Source organism: Puma concolor, chromosome D1 (genome assembly GCF_028749965.1).
Source record: "Puma concolor isolate L17-30 chromosome D1, mPumCon1.1.hap2, whole genome shotgun sequence".
NCBI lineage: Eukaryota > Metazoa > Chordata > Mammalia > Carnivora > Felidae > Puma > Puma concolor.
In genome coordinates, this window is record NC_141676.1 from 4129802 (window position 1) to 4149942 (window position 20141).

Genomic DNA, 20141 nt, shown 5'->3' on the forward strand with positions numbered 1-20141 from the left:
TATATGAAATTTATTGTCAAATTGGTTTCCATACAACACCCAGTGCTCATCCCAAAAGGTGCCCTCCTCAATACCCATCACCCACCCTCTCCTCCCTCCCACCCCCCATCAACCCTTAGTTTGTTCTCAGTTCTCAACAGTCTCTTATGCTTTGGCTCTCTCCCACTCTAACCTCTTTTTTTTTTTTTTTCCCCTCCCCCATGGGTTTCTCTTAAGTTTCTCAGGATCCACATAAGAGTGAAACCATATGGTATCTGTCTTTCTCTGTATGGCTTATTTCACTTAGCATCACACTCTCCAGTTCCATCCACGTTGCTACAAAAGGCCATATTTCATTTTTTCTCATTGCCACGTAGTACTCCATTGTGTATATAAACCACAATTTCTTTATCCATTCATCAGTTGATGGACATTTAGGCTCTTTCCATAATTTGGCTATTGTTGAGAGTGCTGCTATGAACATTGGGGTACAAGTGCCCCTATGCATCAGTTCTCCTGTGTCCCTTGGATAAATTCCTAGCAGTGCTATTGCTGGGTCATAGAGTAGGTCTATTTTTAATTTTCTGAGGAACCTCCACACTGCTTTCCAGAGCGGCTGCACCAATTTGCATTCCCACCAACAGTGCAAGAGGGTTCCCGTTTCTCCACATCCTCTCCAGCATCTATAGTCTCCTGATTTGTTCATTTTGGCCACTCTGACTGGCGTGAGGTGATATCTGAGTGTGGTTTTGATTTGTATTTCCCTGATAAGGAGCGACGCTGAACATCTTTTCATGTGCCTGTTGGCCATCCGGATGTCTTCTTTAGAGAAGTGTCTATTCATGTTTTCTGCCCATTTCTTCACTGGGTTATTTGCTTTTCGGGTGTGGAGTTTGGTGAGCTCTTTATAGATTTTGGATACTAGCCCTTTGTCCGATATATCATTTGCAAATATCTTTTCCCGTTCCGTTGGCTGCCTTTTAGTTTTGTTGGTTGTTTCCTTTGCTGTGCAGAAGCTTTTGATCTTCATAAGGTCCCAGTAATTCACTTTTGCTTTTAATTCCCTTGCCTTTGGGGATGTGTCGAGTAAGAGATTGCTACGGCTGAGGTCAGAGAGGTCTTTTCCTGCTTTCTCCTCTAAGGTTTTGATGGTTTCCTGTCTCACATTCAGGTCCTTTATCCATTTTGAGTTTATTTTTGTGAATGGTGTGAGAAAGTGGTCTAGTTTCAACCTTCTGCATGTTGCTGTCCAGTTCTCCCAGCACCATTTGTTAAAGAGACTGTCTTTTTTCCATTGGATGTTCTTTCCTGCTTTGTCAAAGATGAGTTGGCCATACGTTTGTGGGTCTAGTTCTGGGGTTTCTATTCTATTCCATTGGTCTATGTGTCTGTTTTTGTGCCACTCATAAGTGTTTTTAAACATGAGGCTGTGATGCCGGGATTGGTGGAATGTTCGCTTACTAGATGTGCACAGGGAGTTTTCAGTTTTCAAACCTTTGGCGTCCGGTTCACTTGGTCCACAAATGACCGCTATGGCTCGAAGAGGGACTTCTGCTCAGGGCGGTGTCCGGGCGACTGCAAAACTAGAGAGCCAAATTGTCCGTTCTGCGGTGCATTTAGGACTCTTACATCTGGCTTTCAGTTCAAAGCAATCAAAACAAACGAATCCTGACTTAAATTCAGTGTTCTGACCAGGCCGTTGACTCCTGGAAAGGCCCGCAGAGACTCCCTATCTCGCCTGCCTCTCCCTGGCGGAGGTTAGATTCCTGAGCAAACACCGGGACCCATACCTTTGGATAGAATGGTCTACAGACACGATGTTTATGTTTCATCTGCATTAATAATCCCTCAGGTCTGGGTGAAGCCCTTGAAAGATCTTATAAACCATCGAGAGGGTAGCCAGTCCGTTAACCTTGCTTGCCACACTTCACGTTCTGCAGAATTCTCTCCGTAACGACTGCCGCCCGCCACGTGTGTAGCCTGAAATCTTCGTGGGGAGGGGCTAAGGGTTAACCGTGAGGCCCCTGGAGAATCCTAGAGACCCTTGGATAGCTTTTGGAGGGAGAGGATTCAGAGCGGTTTGGATGCCCCCGTCAACATCCCGAATTACCTGCAGCAGGCATTTGCCTGGAGAGCTCGCGGCTCTCAGACTTGGGGTCTGGGCCTGCACAGCCGGCCACGCGAGGGAGGCTGGCTCCGTGCCAATGAAATAACACGTCGATAACCTTGAACGCTTGGCAGACCAGGTCAGAGCCTCAGGTGCTGCGTGGTGACACTTCCCAGGTGTGCCCGTCCCAGCCTGTCCCTCTGCCCCCGGCATCCCCACCTGGACGCCCCTCCCACTCCCAACCTGTCCTGCCCACGCGGACACTCTCCTGTGTCCGCGAGTGGCTCCCGTGAGCGGATGGGCCAGAATCCCCCGGGGGCCTCTGAAGGCTTTCTGGAGTGGGTCCTCCTCCGGTCCCCCACTGGCGCCCCTGTCTCCTGGAAGACTGCTTCCCCCTCTTACTGGTCATGCTTCCCGGCCCCACCCACAGTCCTTTCGTCAGCCAGAGCGGACTTCTAGAGAACAGAAACAGTGACTTAAACCCCTTGGAATGTTTTTCCTTCGTTCTTAGCATAAAACCCCTCTGCCTCCCATGGCTGCCTCTGGGCATTCCTCTCCAAAGTTAGCTGCCTGCCCTTGACCTCAGCCACCCTGCCCTTGACCTGCCCTTGACCTCTACCTAGAGGCTTGTTTTCCTTTAGGCTTGAGAGGCTTGCCCTCTGGGCTTCCTGTGTCACCCGGGAGGTCCCCTCTTTTGGCCTCTCTGTCCGAGTTGGGGCGGGGACCTTCTGCCAAGGTCTCCATCCTCCCTGTGGCTGGCACACCGGAGGCAGTCAACAAACTCTTGCCGAAGGAGCGCACGAATGAAAGCTGCGTGCCTTTTGGGGGCCTCTCCTGGGGCTCTTTGTTCCGATCAGCTGAAGACTAAGCTAGTTTGGGCTTTTGTAACTGGGCATCTTTGAAAGCGCGGTACCTGTTGATTTCCGTAGGTCCTACGCCCGCCCTCTGTAGGCTCAAACAGGTAAAAGCGGGAGGAATCGTTGGCGGTGAGAAAGCTCAGCGTCGGGTTTTTGCCCCGGTCCTCGGTGACTTTGCCCCTCTGTTAGCTGCCCTTTCCTCGCGGGGCGCTCGGGCAGAGTGTCGGAAGAGAAGGTGGCCGAGGGGCCGGCTGTGCGGGAGGGAGGCCGGGAGGGCATCAGGAGTGGCCAGGGAAGAAGACGGGCCGGGAGGAAGCGAGCCAGAGACCCGGCCCGGAGCCATCGACGGGAAAGGTGCGCTCATTTGTGGGCGCTCGTCAGTGTTCCAGCCTTCGGGTTGCTGACCCAGGTTGGTTTCAGTCACAGCCTCCGAGGAGGAGGAGGAGGAGGAGGAGGAGGAGGAGGAGGAGGGGGGCCTGGCTCCGACACACATAAGCACCCACTCCCGAGGACTCCGTGCGCCTGGATTTCGTGGCGTCTTTGTGGCGACCGGGATGGTCTCTCAAGTCAGCAGCCACAGGCACACCCGAGTCCCGGTGCCCTGGCCTGAAGATGAGGGGTTCAGGGCCATCACGGACTCCTGTGGACCCTCTGGGTTTCTTCTGTGCCAGCCTCCAGGCGGCATTTGCAGGTTGCCGAACAGCCACCAGCTTCCTGAGTCAGCTGGGTGTGGCCTGGGCCGCTGGCCTGGAGGGTTGGTGCCGTGGGATGGCCCGGGGGCGGGGGCCAGGGGATGGGGGTTTCTGGGTGGGAGGGGGCTCCCCTCCTGGACTCTGCTGATCCCCGCCCCAGGCCTCCGAGCAGAGGGTGCAGTGGGCTGTGTAGTGCCCAACAGGCAGGGGAGGGGTCAGCATGGAATCCCAGGATCGGATCTCTTAAGGGACCGTTAAGTTTGTCAAATGGCTAGGAAACCTGCAAATTCAGAACGAATCCCAGGGCTGTGGAAGGGGTTTTCTAACATCCGGTGAAAGGCTGGTGCGTTACGCTCTCTCCTCCTCCTCCTAGGGCGTTACTGAAGATGGCGGAAGCCCACCAAGCCGTGGCCTTCCAGTTCACGGTCACCCCAGATGGGATCGACCTGCGGCTGAGCCACGAAGCCCTGAAGCAGATCTACCTGTCTGGACTTCATTCCTGGAAAAAGAAGTTCATCAGATTCAAGGTTAGCAGATACCTGTTGAGATCTGTAAGGCGCTCACGTTAGCATCTGAGAAAACGCCTCCAGGTGCTGGTGAGGCGAGAAAGCATTTCAGAGCGGTGATTGCCGCGTAATTAATACTTCCTCTGTCCTTGTGAAACACACTCACTGGCTTCCTGAAGTTCTGGAAGGCAGGCAGGGGAACCGGCGCCCCTAGGCAGGTGAGTTGGGGTTCAGAGAGCCTGCTCGGAGAAGCAGAGGAAAAGACCAGCATCCGTGTCTCCTGGTTGGAGCCCAGAACTCCTTACGCCTCGTAGAAAAAGGATTGTTTCCCAGCTGTGTGGATTGCAGTGAATTTACCTAACGGTTACCTTGCTGATAAAATTAGCCAAACGTTGGGGCGCCTGGGTGGCTCAGTCGGTGAAGTGTCTGGCTTCAGCTCAGGTCATGATCTCACGGTTTTGGGTTCAAGCCCCGCGTCGGGCTCTGTGCTGACAGCTCAGAGCCTGGAGCCTGCTTTGGATTCTCTCTCTTTCTCTCTCTCTCTGCCCTCCCCCCATGCTGTTTGTCTGTCTCAAAAATAAATAAACATAAAAAGAAATTAGCCAAACATTGAAATAGGTGCACGTAAATTCAGATATAGCTAGCTTCAAATGCTCTCAATCCTGTTTACCTGAAAGAGTGGACATGTATTCACCGTTTTTAATTAACCACGAGTCTGGTTTCCCCTTTGTTTGTAAATTCAATTTATTTCCAAAATCATGGAAGGAATAAAATACACATATGGAAAAAATTCAGACGAGAGAATTGTCCAGTTCCTCCCCGCCCCCACCAGCAATGAGGGAAATGGATAACTCTGTTCATTTTCCAGTTTCCTTTTCAGAGGGTGTGGCTCAGAGAAGGGCTGTTGAGAAGGTGCCAGGAGCCAAAGTAGGTGAGAGCAGTGACCTCAGAGAAGGTGGACAGGTCCCTGGGAACCGGCCTTGCTGGACAGGTGCCTGGGGCACAGCCAGAGGGCTCCAGGTCACAAGCCAGCGCCAGAGGCACCTGTGGTGGGGGAGGGCGCCACCTACAGGGAGAAGCGCGTTTTGCCACCCGACCTTGTCCGGAGCAACCCCTTTTTACCTTCAAATCCAAGAAAAGAGAAAGTTGGGTGCAGAGCTGTGGCCATCAGTCGCTGCAACCCAGTGCAAATGTTCTCTGGTCTTAAAGACCTTGTAGGACAGCTGAACAGTGCACAGCTGTGCCTAACCGAGGGGTTTGCAGAGGAGCACAGGGCTCAGAGCAAGAGGGGAGACGGGGATGGCGGGTGAGCGGGAGACCTTCTGTCTAGACCCTTCCTGCCTCCGTTTTATTTATTTATTAAAAAAATTTTTTTTACTGTTTATTCATGTTTTGATAGAGACAGAGCATGAGCAGGGGAGGGGCAGAGAGAGAGGGAGACCCAGAATCTGAAGCAGGCTCCAGGCTGTGAGCTGTCAGCACAGAGCCTGATGGGCAGGACTTGAACTCACGGACTGTGAGCTCATGACCTGAGCGGAAGTTGGACACTCAACAACTGAGCCACCCAGGCGCCCCCTGCCTCCCATTTTAATATAACGTAATATCTGTATTTATTTGTCTTAAAAACATTTGCTTCAGAGAACACCAAAAAGGACCCCCACTTTGTTTAAAATCTCTTTCCTTTACGCCTCTCAATAGCGGGGGATTGGGTGGGAATAGCATGTAGGGATGCAGCTGTCTTCTAAAAATTCAGGTAGGCTTTGAGAGCTTTTAAACCCATTGTCTTGGTCAAAGCAATCTCTTATTAAGATGTCTTTATTAAGAATTTCTTTGAGGGGGCACCTGGGTGGCTCAGTCGGTTGGGCGTCCGACTTCAGCTCAGGTCACGATCTCGCAGTCTGTGAGTTCGAGCCCCGCGTCGGGCTCTGGGCTGACGGCTCAGAGCCTGGAGCCTGCTTCCGATTCTGTGTTTCCCTCTCTCTCTGCCCCTCCCCCGTTCATGCTCTGTCTCTCTCTGTCTCAAAAATAATAAATAAACGTTAAAAAAAAAAAGAATTTCTTTGAGTTAGAAGTTTTGAAACACGTAATGAAGAGAATAAGGAGCTACACTGCTCACCTGGTTTCCAAAATTTTGTTTCATATCTGCTGGGCCCTCACACCTGCTCCTTTTTGTGGTTTTTTGCTACTTTTAGTGGTGGGGGTGTTGGCTGAAGGATGGTTCAACAAATTCTCAACATGGAGTGAAGTGTCTTGGAAATACTTGGGGGTTGAGTGGTCTTTTGATTCAGGAGCAGCAGGAGGGGTGGTTTGGGAGCTGGGGTCTTGGGGCATCCCAGGTGTAGCAGGTTGGGGACAGGACTTCATGGTTGGCTCAGTGACATCCTTGAATTTTTTTTTTTTTTACATTTATTTATTTTTGAGAAACAGAGTGAGACAAAGCGTGAGTGGGGGAGGGGCAGAGAGAGGGAGACACAGAATCCGAAGCGGGCTCCAGGCTCCAAGCTGTCAGCGCAGAGCCCGACGCGGGGCTCGAACCCACAAGCCGCGAGATCATGACCTGAGCCGAAGTCAGACGCTCCACCGACTGAGCCACCCAGGCGCCCCAATGACGTCCTTAACTCGGTGTCATGAGTCAGTCTGGATGGAGATGGGGGGAATCAGTGTTAAGCTGGTGGCTCAGGCGATTCTCATGTCCTGGGGTCACTCTCAGGGAATCTGCTCCAGGGAGGGGATTGGCTCAGAAGCAGAGGAAGCGAAGGGGCTGGAGGCCCTGGGGAAGATTTCCAGTAGTGACAGTGTGGTCACTTAGCCACCATGTGCTGCAAACGCCTCCTTCCCACTGTCCATCATCCCACTACCCTCACTACCAGGGGCCGTGGATTTTGTGGGCGGGACATGCTCACGGTGCATGCTCTGTTTCCAGAATGGCATCATCACCGGCGTGTACCCGGCCAGCCCCTCCAGTTGGCTCATCGTGGTGGTGGGTGTGATGTCAACCATGTACGCGAAGATCGACCCCTCGCTGGGAATAATCGCGAAAATCAATCGGACCCTTGATACTAGGTAAGTACTCTTTCCAGATCGCAAACCCTCTAGGAAGTTAGCGATTCTCGTTAGTGATTTTTGTCGCTGGTATGTATTCTTTTATTATTAAAAAAATTTTTTTGGGGCGCCTGGGTGGCGCAGTTGGTTAAGTGTCCGACTTCAGCCAGGTCACGATCTCGCGGTCCGTGAGTTCGAGCCCCGCGTCGGGCTCTGGGCTGATGGCTCAGAGCCTGGAGCCTGTTTCCGATTCTGTGTCTCCCTCTCTCTCTGCCCCTCCCCCGTTCATGCTCTGTCTCTCTCTGTCCCAAAAAAATAAATAAACGTTAAAAAAAAAAAAAAAAAAATTAAAAAAAAAAAAAAAAAAAAAAAATTTTTTTTAATGTGTATTTATTTGGGGGGGGGGAGGGGCAGAGAGAGAGGGAGGCCCGGAACCCAAAGCAGGCTCCAGGCTCGGGCTGTCAGCACAGAGCCCGACGCAGGGCTTGAACCCACGAATCGCAAGATCATCCCCTGAGCTCAAGTCAGAAGCTCAACCGACTGAGCCACCCAGGCGCCCCTATTTTCTGGTTGGAAAGCATCCTAGTACCTTCCAGCTGCTGTGGCTGTTCCGTGCCAGACCTCCAATCCTATTTCTCTGTTGCTTGTTTGCACTGACAAACCTTTTAAGTCTCTTACTAGAGCGATAACGGTCCCCAGAGGCCTCGTCCCATAGCTGGGCTTTGTTTTTCGGGCCAGAGGGCACATGCGGACGGTGGGAACCCCGGTGACGGACGAGAGGGCAGCCCAGGCGTGTCCTCATGTTTCCCGGGCCGTCCCTGTCGTGTCGGGGGCTGGCCTCAGCCGAGCAGATGAACTCTGGGCCTTTTGAGAAAGCAGCCCGGAGCCTGCTTTCAATTCTGTGTCTCCCTCTCTCTCTGCTCCTCCCCCGCTCACACTCTCTCTCTCAAAAATAAATAAACATTAAAAGAAAAAAATTTAAAAGCTTGGCCTTGGGTCGCCTTGAGCAGGTGCCCTTTGCCCTTGATCTCTTCTTGTTGAAAGCCCAGAGTCCAGCTGAGTCGCTCCCGGCCTCCACGCGGCCTCAGGAATGCCGGCTGGGGCCTTTACAAGCGTCTGCAGGGCCTAGAATAAAAATGCCATCATTTCAGGGGAAGCGTGCCTGGGCTGAACGCCTGCCAGATCCCCTGCGCTGCCTTGGGGGCCCGGGAGGCCAAGGCGGGGACCCCAACATTCCTGATGCCCTGGGCAGACCTTGCTCCTCCTGACCTGGCGATCCTGGGGAGTCACAGGCCGACCTCTGCAGACAGCTGGCCTCCACCCTGGGTCATACTGTTTCTCCGTATGTTTCAGACTGCTGTGGGTTTAACACAGATTTTTAATTTACTCTCCAGTGTGGACTCTTAACACTGGATTATATTTAGAAGTCTTGGCTATTTACAGCCCTTTATAATCTGGGCCTTTATACGATTTGTTTCTTTGCTCCCTCTAAACCAGTTGCAGTGAACTGGGCCGTCCCTGGCCCAGATTTAGAAAGAACAGATTAAGAGCCAGCGTCTTCCAGGCTCGAGGGTCATTCTGGAACCATCTTCCTGGAGAGCATCTCCGATGGTCCTGGGTGACTGTTTTCATAAGCATAGACGTACTGGCTGTGTGGGGTGTGCTCTGTGTTTGTCTGGCCCCTGCAGCCTCGGAAAGAATGTGTTCTTTAAAAGAAAGCTTTTTTGGGGGGCACCTGGGTGGCTCAGTCAGTTAAGTCTCTGACTTCGGCTCAGGTCATGATCTCAAGGTTCATGAGTTTGAGCCCCACGTTGGGCTCTGTGCTGACAGTGCAGAGCCCGCTTCGGATCCTCTGTCTCCCTCTCTCTATGCCCCTTTCCCTTGTGGGCTTTCTCTCAAAAATAAATAAAAAAAATAAAAGGCTTTTTTTTTTTTTTTTTGGCTAATGCTTGTCATCCAAGTATCCATATGTATATTATATTAAAAATCCTGAATGTGTCATCTCTTTGTTAATGTTATGATACTCTCCAATTTTTGTGGACCTAACAGGTATGTGTCTTTTCCTTCAGTGATGTAGGACTTCGGAATCCAAAGCGTAGATGATCTGAGAGATAGGTTCTTAAATGCCTAGATCTAAGCTGGCTTATAGATTACACTATCCGAAAAGAAAGTGTAGAGATAAAGCAGAGGCTATAGTTAAACTTGGACACAAGATTTTTTTTTTTAAGTTTATTTATTTATTTTGAGAGAGAGACAGACAGACAGAGCACCCGAGTGGGGGAGGGGCAGAGGGGGTGAGAGAGGGAGAGGGAGACAGAGAGAATCCCAAGCAGGGACCATGCTATCAGTGCAGAACCCCACATGGGGCTCGATCTCACGAATGGTAGGATCATGACCTGAACTGAAACCAAGAGTCAGACACAACCTCCTGAGCCACCTGGGCACCCCAAGCTTAAACACAGGATTTGACGGCTTATAGAAAGACACAAATTTTGGAGCAAAAGTATTTTACCTTGAAGATAATTAGTTTCAATGTCACTTAAGCACGATAAGGTGTTAACTTGGCGGTTTTTCAATATTGGAAGTACCTTTAGCTTCTGTATATTGGTTGTGTTAATAATTTGAAGCACACTTAAATCATTTAAAAAAACGAGATACGAGATACAATTGACGTATAACGTCATGTTAGTTTCAGGTGTATAACATCATTTGGTAGGTGCATATACCTTTAAGTGATTACCACCAGCCTAATTAATATTCATCTCCCCATATAGGTACAAATTTTTTTTTCTTACGGAGAGAGCTTTTAAGATCTACTCTTCTAGCAATTCTTTTGAAAAGTGTGTACTTATTTTGAGAGAGAGCAAGTGTGCATGCAAGCAGGGGAGGGGCGGAGAGAGAGAGAGAGACCTCACTGGCAGCACAGAGCCCGACATGGGGATCAAACTCACGAACCGTGAGATCGGATGCTTAACTGACCGAGCCACCCAGGCTAGCGTCCTCCCTTTGGTTCGGGGTCCAGAGTGTCACTGGTGTCGAGGGGAGGCTGCTCTGGCTGGCAGTGCGTAATGCATTCTCGGCTTGTCTCGTCTCCCTAGCGGCTACATGTCCAGCCAGACGAAGAACGTGGTCAGCGGCCTCCTGTTCGGCACGGGGCTGTGGGTGGCCCTCATCATCACCATGCGCTACTCTCTCAAGGTGCTGCTGTCCTACCACGGCTGGATGTTTGCCCAGCACGGCAAGATGAGCCGCGCCACCAAGATCTGGATGGTAACGGAGCCTCCCTTCGCCCTCGGTGCCGGACTCGTGTGGATTTTTTAATTTTTTTTATTTCTGAGAGAGAGAGTGAGAGCGACAGAGCATGACCAGGGGAGGGGCAGAGAGAGAGAGGGAGACACAGAATCCAAAGCAGGCTCCAGGCTCCCACTGTCAGCACAGAGTCCGATGTGGGGCTCGAACCCATGAACTGTGAGACGCTTAACTGTCCGAGCCGCCCAGGCGCCCCTGGTATTGGTTTTTCCTCTTTTTTTTTTTTTTTTTTAAAGTCCTTTTATGGGGCACAGTTTGACGTACAAAAGGCCGTAGCTGTTTAGCAGTGTGTCCGTGGGGACGTGTGCACCTGCAACCCCATGATCAGTCTCCGGGCCATAGACTTAGCTCCTTGCAAAGTTTCCTCACGCCCTGCCCCGTTTTCCTCTGTGGAAAGAGCCCATGAACGAGATCCACCTTCTCAGCAAGGGTTTAGGCCCACAGTGCGGCGATGTCGGGGACAGGGCCAGTGCCCCGGCCGGGCAGCCGCCGCCCTGTTCGCCACGGTATCGGTCCTTCTGTGGCTGGCTCGCCTCACCTGGCACGGAGTCAGGTGCGGGTGCCTTGTACTTCCAAAGGAGGATCCCCATGGACCTCTCGCCTCCACGCTCGGCTGGTTGACCTGGGAGTTGGCCTCTCCTTGCTGTCAGGGGCATTGCTTCCCCGTGACTTGAACGTGTGGCCAAAGAGTAAAGCGTCCGGGAGTCCTGAACATGGTATATTAGCGTGTGCTAGGCTCGCCATCCATCAAAGTAAAGTGACATCCCTCTGCAGCTTTCAAAGGTCTTCTGACTGAGTGGTTCCCCTAGCCGACCGGTCTGACCAGGTCTCCCCGGTTCACCCTTCTCCCCGAGGGGGTTTTGCCTGCTCTCCTGGGCCCGTAGTCTGAGCGTCCCCTCGTCTGCCGTGCATGTGGACGTTTGTCCGACTTCACCCGTGACGGCTGAGCTCCACCTCCCGGGGCCCACCCGCACCCACACGCTTCGCTCTCCTCCAGACCGACTTCCTGTGCCCACGTGGCTGTGAGATTTCAGTTTTCCAGAGAAGCAGAATTTAACACCCACAAGAGAGTCAGAGACGGCACCCACGCTTCACAGAATAAAGCTAAATGGTGTTCCCACGATGGCATTCTGGTCACGTCCAGTTGAGTCCCAGCCGCCACCCCCCCTCCCCACCCTTGAGCCCTAGAAATGCCTTTGAGGTCTGGTCCACAGGAGATGACCAGTTACGACACCAAGGTTAGATCATTCCAGATGAAAGCGAGGGCCGATAGGCAGATAGATGCGTGCTGTCCATTGGGCTTGGCGGTGGCTGAGGGGGGGCCGCACCGCTGCTCCTGGGGTTGGCTCGAACCCAGGCTTCTCGGTCCAGCCCCTCGTCACCGTTGCCAGAGTTTTGAGCCAGTCCCTAACCCGAGGGCCTCGCAGAACCAGCTGACTGACACGGGGCCCGCATGCAGTGGTGCAGTCAGACAGCAGAATCTGGGCACCCGAGAAGGGGTCCTGTCCCGGGCACCTCGCGGCATGTGTCAGACTTGGGCTTTCATCAGCCTGGGTTTCGTTTGGGCTTCCCTGCTTGTTTGTGTGCCCGGGGGCGGAAAACAGACCAGAGGGGACACAGGCCACCGCAGAACATCCGCAACCAGTCGGCAAGTCGTCTACGCTTGAGAACCGGTTTCACATCTTTAACGCAGTCTCACGTTTTAAAACGTACCTTTTTTGTTTTTAAGGGCATGGTCAAGATCTTTTCGGGCCGCAAGCCCATGTTGTACAGCTTCCAGACGTCTCTGCCACGCCTGCCGGTCCCTGCGGTCCAGGATACTGTGAACAGGGTAAGCGTAGCTTCAGCTCGCTGTGACGCCCGCTCCGAGGTGCAGGTGTCCTGGGATTCCGCTTTGTGACCGGGTTAATTTACCATCATTGGGTCACGGACTTGTCTGGCTGTTGTGGGAGATCTTTTCCTTTCTGATGTATCAGCATGTGTTATGTGTTTTACTTTTTTTTTTTTTTTTTAATTTTACTTTTTTAAATGTTTATTTGTTTTTGGGAGAGAGAGACAGAGCATGAGCAGGACGGGGGTGGAGAGAGGGAGACACAATGTGAAGCAGGCTCCAGGCTCCGAGCTGTCGGCACAGAGCCCGACGCGGGGCTCGAACTCATAAACCTTGAGATCGTGACCTGAGCCGAAGTCAGATGCTCAAACGACTGAGCCACCCGGTTGCCCCCGTATTAGGTGTCTTTTAAAAGGTACCACCCTTGTTAGAGAAACGGCTTCACGACGTTTTTCTTAGATAGCTTCGTTGAGCCATAATTCACATGCGTACAGATCCGTCCCAAGTATCTGGTCCGACGGTCTGTTAAGTGACTAGCGTTTTACGTTGTGATAAAAGTGTATATGGAACGTAAACATGACCGTTGTAACCACTTGGAAGTGTGCAGTTGTGTGGCATCGAGTACATTCTCTTAGCACAGCCTCCACCACAGTCTAGTTCCAGAACTTTGCGTCAGCAAAGCCCCGTGCCTGTGAGCATCATAACCCGTTTTACGCCCCAGCCCCCCGGCTCCCACTAGGCTGTCTCTAGGTTTGCCTGTCCTGGAAAGTTTCCTGTAAGTGGAATCCTGCAACATGTCCTGTGCGCCCGGCTCTTAGACCGTTGAGATTTATGTGTCCCTCAGTCTGTCATTCCTATTGATGCCTGGATGCTATCCACCTGTATGGTCGGACCGCACTGTATTCATCCATGCATCTGTCGATGGACATTTGAGTTTTTTCCACCTTTTGGTTGTCGTGAATGGTTTTTGTTTTCGTTCAGGCACCTGCTTGCGGTTCTCTCGGGCGCGAGCCTGGCACTGGGATCACGGGATCAGGGAGGATTTCTTGTTTAACTTGTCAAGGAACAGCCGTGCTGGTTTCCACGGCGCCCGCGTTCCCACCGCAACAAGTTTTTGCCTGTCCTGTGGCCCCACTTTAAAAACGTCTTGGCTTTTGGGGCCCCTGGGTGGCTCCGTCGGTGGAGCGTCCGACTTCGGCTCAGGTCATGATCTCGCGGTTCGTGGGTTCGAGCCCCGCGTCGGGCTCTGTGCTGACGGCTCGGAGCCTGGAGCCTGCTTCCGATTCTGGGTCTCCCTCTCTCTCTGCCCCTCCCCCGTTCATGCTCTGTCTCTCTGTCTCAAAAATAAATAAAAACACTTAAAAACATGTCTTGGGTTTTGAATCCAGGCTTAGTCATTTAGTTTCTGTTGGCTTTTTCGAGTCCCCCCTCCTCTCTGCTCTCGTGTGCCCTCCCCTGAGGACGGGCCTAGCGACACCTGTGGTTCTGGTGACTGGCTCGAGCTTATTCTAAGTGTTGTTTTCAGTTCCACGAATGCACATCTCACTTTGAATAAACTGGAACAGCCGGTTGGTTTCAGCAATGGGGCCCCACCTTTAAACATTCAAGATTTCTAGAGATTTCATTGCTGCCTCAAAGCTGTTTTCACAGCAGATAATATTGGCACAGTGAAACGTTTCCTGGTAAACCGAGGGCTTTACTTTCTTGTTTGTTTGTGATGTTTATTTTTGAGAGAGAGAGCGGGAGCGGGTAAGGGGCAGGGAGAGAGGAGGAGAGAGCATCCAAAGCAGGCTCTGTGCTGTCAGCAGCGAGCCCATCACGGGGCTTGAACCCATGAACTGCCAGATCGTGACCTTGGGTGAAGTCGGATGCTCGACCAGCTGAGCCCCCCAAGCTCCCTTCTTTTTTTGTTTTTGTTTTTCATAATTGTTTTCATTCTTTTTTTGTTCTTTTAAAGTTGGTTTACTTATTTAGGAGTCGGGGAGGAGCAGAGAGAGGAGAGGCAGAGAATCCCAAGCAGGCTCCACACTGTCAGCGAAGAGCCCGACGTGGGGCTCGAACATACAGACCATGAGATTATGACCTGAGCCAAAGTCAGACGCTTAACCAACTGAGCTGCCCAGGCGCCCCAAGATTTTCTTTTCTTTTAATTTTTTTAATGTTTAGTTTTGAGAGAGAGAGAGAGAGAGAGAGAGAGAGAGCATGAGTGGGGGAGGAGCAGAGAGAGAGGGAGACACAGAATACGAAGCAAGCTCCAGGCTCGGAGCCGTCAGCACAGAGCCCCACGTGGGGTTCAAACCCAAGAACCGCGAGATCATGACCTGAGCCGAAGTCGGACGCTCAACCGACTGAGCCTCCCAGACACCCCGCAAGATTTTATTTATTTTTATTTATTTATTTATTTATTTATTTATTTATTTATTTTTTCAACGTTTATTTATTTTTTGGGACAGAGAGAGACAGAGCATGAACGGGAGAGGGGCAGAGAGAGAGGGAGACACAGAATCGGAAACAGGCTCCAGGCTCCGAGCCATCAGCCCAGAGCCGGACGCGGGGCTCGAACTCACGGACCGCGAGATCGTGACCTGGCTGAAGTCGGACGCTTAACCGACTGCGCCACCCAGGCGCCCCGTTATTTTTAATCTCTACACCCAGCGCAGGGCTCGAACTCCTGACCCCGAGATCAAGAGCCACGCGCTGTACTGACTGAGTCCGCCAGGCGCCCCGCTTGGGGAAGATTTTTGAACCTTTGAAATCTGTTCACGGTTTTTTGTGAGGCACGGATGAGGGGCCCGTGCATTTTAACTTGGCTTATGTGCTTTTTCGTCAACCCCAGTATCTGGAATCGGTGAGGCCGCTCATGAAGGAATCAGACTTTAAACGCATGACGGTTCTCGCGCAAGATTTTGCCGTCAGTCTCGGACCAAAACTGCAGTGGTATCTCAAGTTAAAGTCCTGGTGGGCTACAAACTACGTAAGTGCTCCCACACACCGTCGTTCTCGGGGCCGAGTTTTTCGTGTGCAAACACGGGTCCGTGCCACGAAGCCCGGCTCCCCCGTGTGTGGCCGTAAGAGGGGGCCGCCTGGCGGGTGACCCGAGATGGGATGTGGAGGAGACATTAACTGTGACCGGACAGACCCGATGATGAGGCTGCAAGTCGGGGCTGGGGGGCTGGGGGGCAGTGGCAGGGGTGGGGGGTCGCGCTGTGTTTTGATGAGGCCCCGTCTATGAGGGTGTAGAACTCGCACACCCACCCGGGCTCCTGTGTGCACCGATGCGTGTGCACGTACACACGCACCTCAACACGAAGCAGTGTGGCAGGAGTCCCCAGAGCAGTCCTTGCCCCCGCCCCTGCCCCCGCCCCGGGCCCTGCCAGTCTGTGTCACTCCTGCTAAGCTCACCAGCGGTCTGTCCTGTGTGCACCCGACAGGTGAGCGACTGGTGGGAGGAATACATCTACCTGCGGGGCCGGGGGCCACTGATGGTGAACAGCAACTATTATGCCATGGTGAGTGGCCGGGAAGCGCCTGTCCCCGCTCCCGCTGGCCCTGGGCTTCCGTCCGCGGCCCTGGGGACCTGCCCTCCGCGCCCAAAAGCTGCGTGCGCGTCTCTGTGTTTGCCCCGAGCCACCGCGGAGAAACGAGGACAGCAGAAATGCTCTCGGGCCCGTGCCCTCTCCCTGTCGTCACCCCTGGGCACCGGGTCGTGCCAAAGCAGCCTGAGGGCCCGTGTCCCTGCCCAGCTGCCGCGCTTAGTGACCTGGTGGGCCAGGCGCACAGCTTCCTCCCTCGCTGCCCTAAGGCGCCAGGAGACCGAGCCTCGTGTGTCATTCCCGGGTCTCTTGGGGTTTTTTTCCCTGTCTTCTGTGACATTGATGGTCTGGGAGGGCACACGCCATTCTTTTGTGAGAAGCCCCTGAAAACGGGGGGGTTTTGAGAAATGACATTTAATACCTGTAATAACTAGCCAACCTCATTCTTTGTCTCTTGCTTTGTCCTTCCCTTCCTTTCGTTTTCCCGTGAAACGTGAAATAAAACCGGCAAAGCGTAGGAAGCGGGGTTTCGGTTTGTTTTCTATCAGAGCAGGTGTGATTTCACGGGTAGGGAAGGATTTCCGCGGTGCAGAAACGCCCTCCTGTGTAGTTACGTCAACGTGTCTCCTCCTACGAGTGTTCTCTGTGCCGTGTGCACCTTTCCAGGACTTGCTGTACGTCTTACCGACGCAGATTCAGGCGGCGAGAGCCGGCAACGCCATCCACGCCATCCTGCTGTACCGACGGAGACTAGACAGGGAGGAGATCAAGCCGGTACGCAAGCAAACTGCTCTTTAAGAGTTTCGTTTTTTATGTTTATCTACTTTGAGAGAGAGCGCCTGCACGTGTGGGGGAGGGACAGAGAGAATCCGACGCAGGCTCCGGGCTCCGAGCCGTCAGCACAGAGCCCGACGCGGGGCTCGATCTCACGAAGCGTGAGATCATGACCTGAGCGGAAGTCGAGAGTCGGAGGCTTAACAGACTGAGCCACCCGGGCGCCCCTAAAAAATTCTTTTTAAGCGGCTTTGTTGACGTGGTGCACATACGTGAGGCATGCGGTTTGATAGGTTCTGATGAATTTATATAATGTACCCCTGAAACCGTCACCACAGTCAAGACCGTGAACACAGCCGTCACCCCCAGACGTTCCCCTGGGGGCCTTGTGCTCTCGCTGAGCCTCTCCTTCACCTGTCAGGTAACCGCCGCCTGCCTCCTGTTACTCTAGATTGTTTGCATTTTCCAAAGCTTTGTGCAGGTGGAATCCTACAGTGGACACTCTCTCTGTCTCTCTGTCTTTTTGTCTCTCTCTCTTCTTTCACTCTGTATAATTATTTTGAGATTTAACTCTCCGTGCGTATCCTAAACGGATGTACATTCATTGTACTTTAGTCCCATAATCAGCCCTGGAAGAAGCCCTTGCTTGCTTGTGCAGGAAAATGGTTAAGCTGGTAAATTATTCAAGAGGGACGAGATGTTCCTTCCTTCTTCATGCCCTGCAGGGAAGGGAGCCCAACGCAGGGGCTTAAACTCAAAACCCTGAGATGAAGACCTGAGCCGAGAGCGAGGGTTGGACACTTAACTGGGCCATGCAGGTGCCCCATCGTGTCATGTCCTTTCATCCTTCCCTCCCCTCCCCTTCCCTTCCCCTTCCCTTCCCCTTCCCTCCCCTTCCCTCCCCTCCTCTCCCCTTCCCTTTCCCTTCCCCTCCCTTCCCTTCCCTTTCCCTTCCCTTCCCTTCCCCTTCCTTCCCCTTTCCTTCCCCTCCCCTCCCCTCCCCTCCTCTCCCCTCCCCTCCCCTCCCCTCCCCTTTCCCTTCCCTTCCCCTCCCCTCCTCTTTCCTTTCCCTCCCTTCCCCTCCCTTCCCCTTTCCCTTTTCCTTTCCTTTCCTTCCCCTCCCCTTCCCCTCCCCCTTCCTTTCCCCTTCCCCTTCCCTTCCCCTTCCCTTCCCCTTCCTTTCCCTTCCTCCCCCTCCCCCTCCCCCCTCCCCTCTTCTCCCCTCCCCTCCCCTTTCCTTCCTCTTCCCCTTGAGAGAGACAGAGCACAAGTAGGGGAGGGGCAGAGAGAGGAGGACAGAGAATCCCAAGCAGGCTCCACACTGTCGGTGCAGAGCCCAATGCGGGGCTTGAACTCACAAAGCATGAATCCTGACCTGAGTCAAAGTAGGACACTCAACTGTCCGAGCCACCCAGGCATTTCTTTCTTAAATACGCCTTTGGTTGAAAGTGACGGGGCGCCTGGGTGGCGCAGTCGGTTAAGTGTCCGACTTCAGCCAGGTCACGATCTCGCGGTCCGGGAGTTCGAGCCCCGCGTCAGGCTCTGGACTGATGGCTCAGAGCCTGGAGCCTGTTTCCGATTCTGTGTCTCCCTCTCTCTCTGCCCCTCCCCCGTTCATGCTCTGTCTCTCTCTGTCCCAAAAAAATAAATAAACGTTGAAAAAAAAAAAATTAAAAAAAAAAAAAAGTGTCACTTTATAAATGACCAATCAGAACGTGTTACTTGGGAAGGAAGATGCCGAAGCCCTGGCACAGTTCAAGCTTTGCTTTGCGGTGAAGGTCAGCATCCCAGAGAAAGGCTGCTCTTTGCAGAGTTTGCAAGGGATTAAGTCAAACGCCCTGTGCACTTGGAAAACAAATCCAGCATTTCAATTTTTTTTTCAGTTTTTTTTAATGTTTGTTTATTTTTGGGAGAGAGAGAGTGTGTGTGAGCAGGGGAGGGGCAGAGAGAGAGGGAGACACAATCAGAAGCAGGCTCTGAGCTGTCAGCACAGAGCCCGGTGCGGGGCTTGAACCCATGAACTGCGAGATCATGACCTGAGGCAAAGTCAGACGCTTAACTGCTGAATCGACTGAGCCACCCAGGCGCCCCTAAAGATTTTCTCTTTTTATTCTTTTGTGTAATCTCTACCCCCAGCATGGGGCTGGAACTTACAACCCTGAGATCAAGAGTTGCACGGCCTTCCCACTGAGCCTGCCCGGTGCCCCACAAATTCAGCATTTAATTTGCTCCTCCGCCCCCCCCCCCCACCATGGAATTGTTATTTGTTTGAAACATACTTTTGTTGCAGATTCTGCTGCTGGGATCCACAGTCCCACTCTGTTCCGCTCAGTGGGAACGGATGTTTAATACTTCGCGCATCCCGGGAGAGGAGACGGGTGAGTGGGGCTCCTTCCGGAAGCAGCACTTTCGCTCCACACGGAGGCGGTGGAATGACAGTGCGGTGATTCGTGCCCACCCCTCCTGAGGTTGTGAGAACGCGGGCTCGGGAACATTCCTTCCGTTGACCGGACGTGTGGCTTGTCTTCAGACTTGAGTTTCTCTTGGGCTGAAGGCCGTCTTACAGGGAGTCTGCTCCAGTTCCGGGCAGGAGTGTCCTCTTCTTGCTCTGGCCCACGTGTGATGCACGCGGGCTTGTGCCCACCGGGGGCGACCTGAGCCAGGACGGCTGACCCCCACCCACCCTCCCCGAGCGTAGGGCGGCCACATCACCCGCCCAAGCCGGGGCACCCTCGAGAATGAAAGGAACACGTGGCATCACCGAGGACTGTCCCAGGCCTGCCAGGCCACAGCTCAGGCTGTGCTGCCACTGAGCCTCCGGGTGGCCGTGCCGGGAGGAAACACCTGCCACTCTCACCTGACGAACCAGACCCCGTCTAGACCTCATGGCGGCCACCCTAACGAACCCACTGCTGCCTTTGAAGCTGGTCGTATATAGAGTCCCAAGCTGATCGGCTTTGGCGTGGGGGGAGAGGGGGTGTTGTGGCAGCCGGGTGCTTCCAGACTGTGAGCCCTGAGCGGTAACTTGTCCCCTGGTGCTGGGCACGGGGGTCCTTGGACGCAGAAGCTGCCCTCTGGGTGGGCTTCCGTCTGGACTCTGCTTTCTGGGACCTGGGATTCAGAAGCTTTCTGAAAAGTCACTCGAGCAGCCTACCTGCTGTTCCCCCGGCGTGGGGTGTCCTGGTTAAAAAGTCAGCCCCTGTCTCTCTCACGCTCTGGACTCGGGTGGCCCGTGGCCAGACTGCTGCAAAAAGTGGCCAGGCCAGCAAAAAGCAGTTTTGGAACAGTTGCCCCTAATAGTGTTTGTAAAAGTGATTTTAATGAAGCGTCCTACGGTCTTGCCCCCTCCTGTCCGCGGTTTCGCGTTCCGCGGTCTCGGCTATCCGCGGCCAGCCGCCGTGCGGGAAGCACATGGTCCTCTAGAACATCAGCCTCACCCTGTGTCACACCTTTGTCCCTCGCCTCACGTCCCATTACCACGTGGGCATTTTACCACATCACATCATGACAC

The 20141-nt window shown here is 53.2% G+C and overlaps 1 protein-coding gene across 2 annotated transcripts in view; it reads left to right on the forward strand.

The window, feature by feature from the left end:
* Window positions 1-20141, forward strand: part of CPT1A (carnitine palmitoyltransferase 1A) — a 56279-nt gene that overhangs the window by 13192 nt on the left and 22946 nt on the right. For both annotated transcript variants that reach the window (XM_086676669.1, XM_086676670.1), the window contains exons 2-9: window positions 4009-4162; window positions 7065-7204; window positions 10282-10453; window positions 12222-12323; window positions 15160-15297; window positions 15755-15832; window positions 16523-16630; window positions 18921-19008. In XM_086676669.1, the coding sequence (XP_086532795.1) occupies window positions 4022-4162; window positions 7065-7204; window positions 10282-10453; window positions 12222-12323; window positions 15160-15297; window positions 15755-15832; window positions 16523-16630; window positions 18921-19008 (967 nt within the window). In that variant the 5' untranslated portion in view covers window positions 4009-4021. The remainder of the gene's footprint in view (window positions 1-4008; window positions 4163-7064; window positions 7205-10281; window positions 10454-12221; window positions 12324-15159; window positions 15298-15754; window positions 15833-16522; window positions 16631-18920; window positions 19009-20141) is intronic.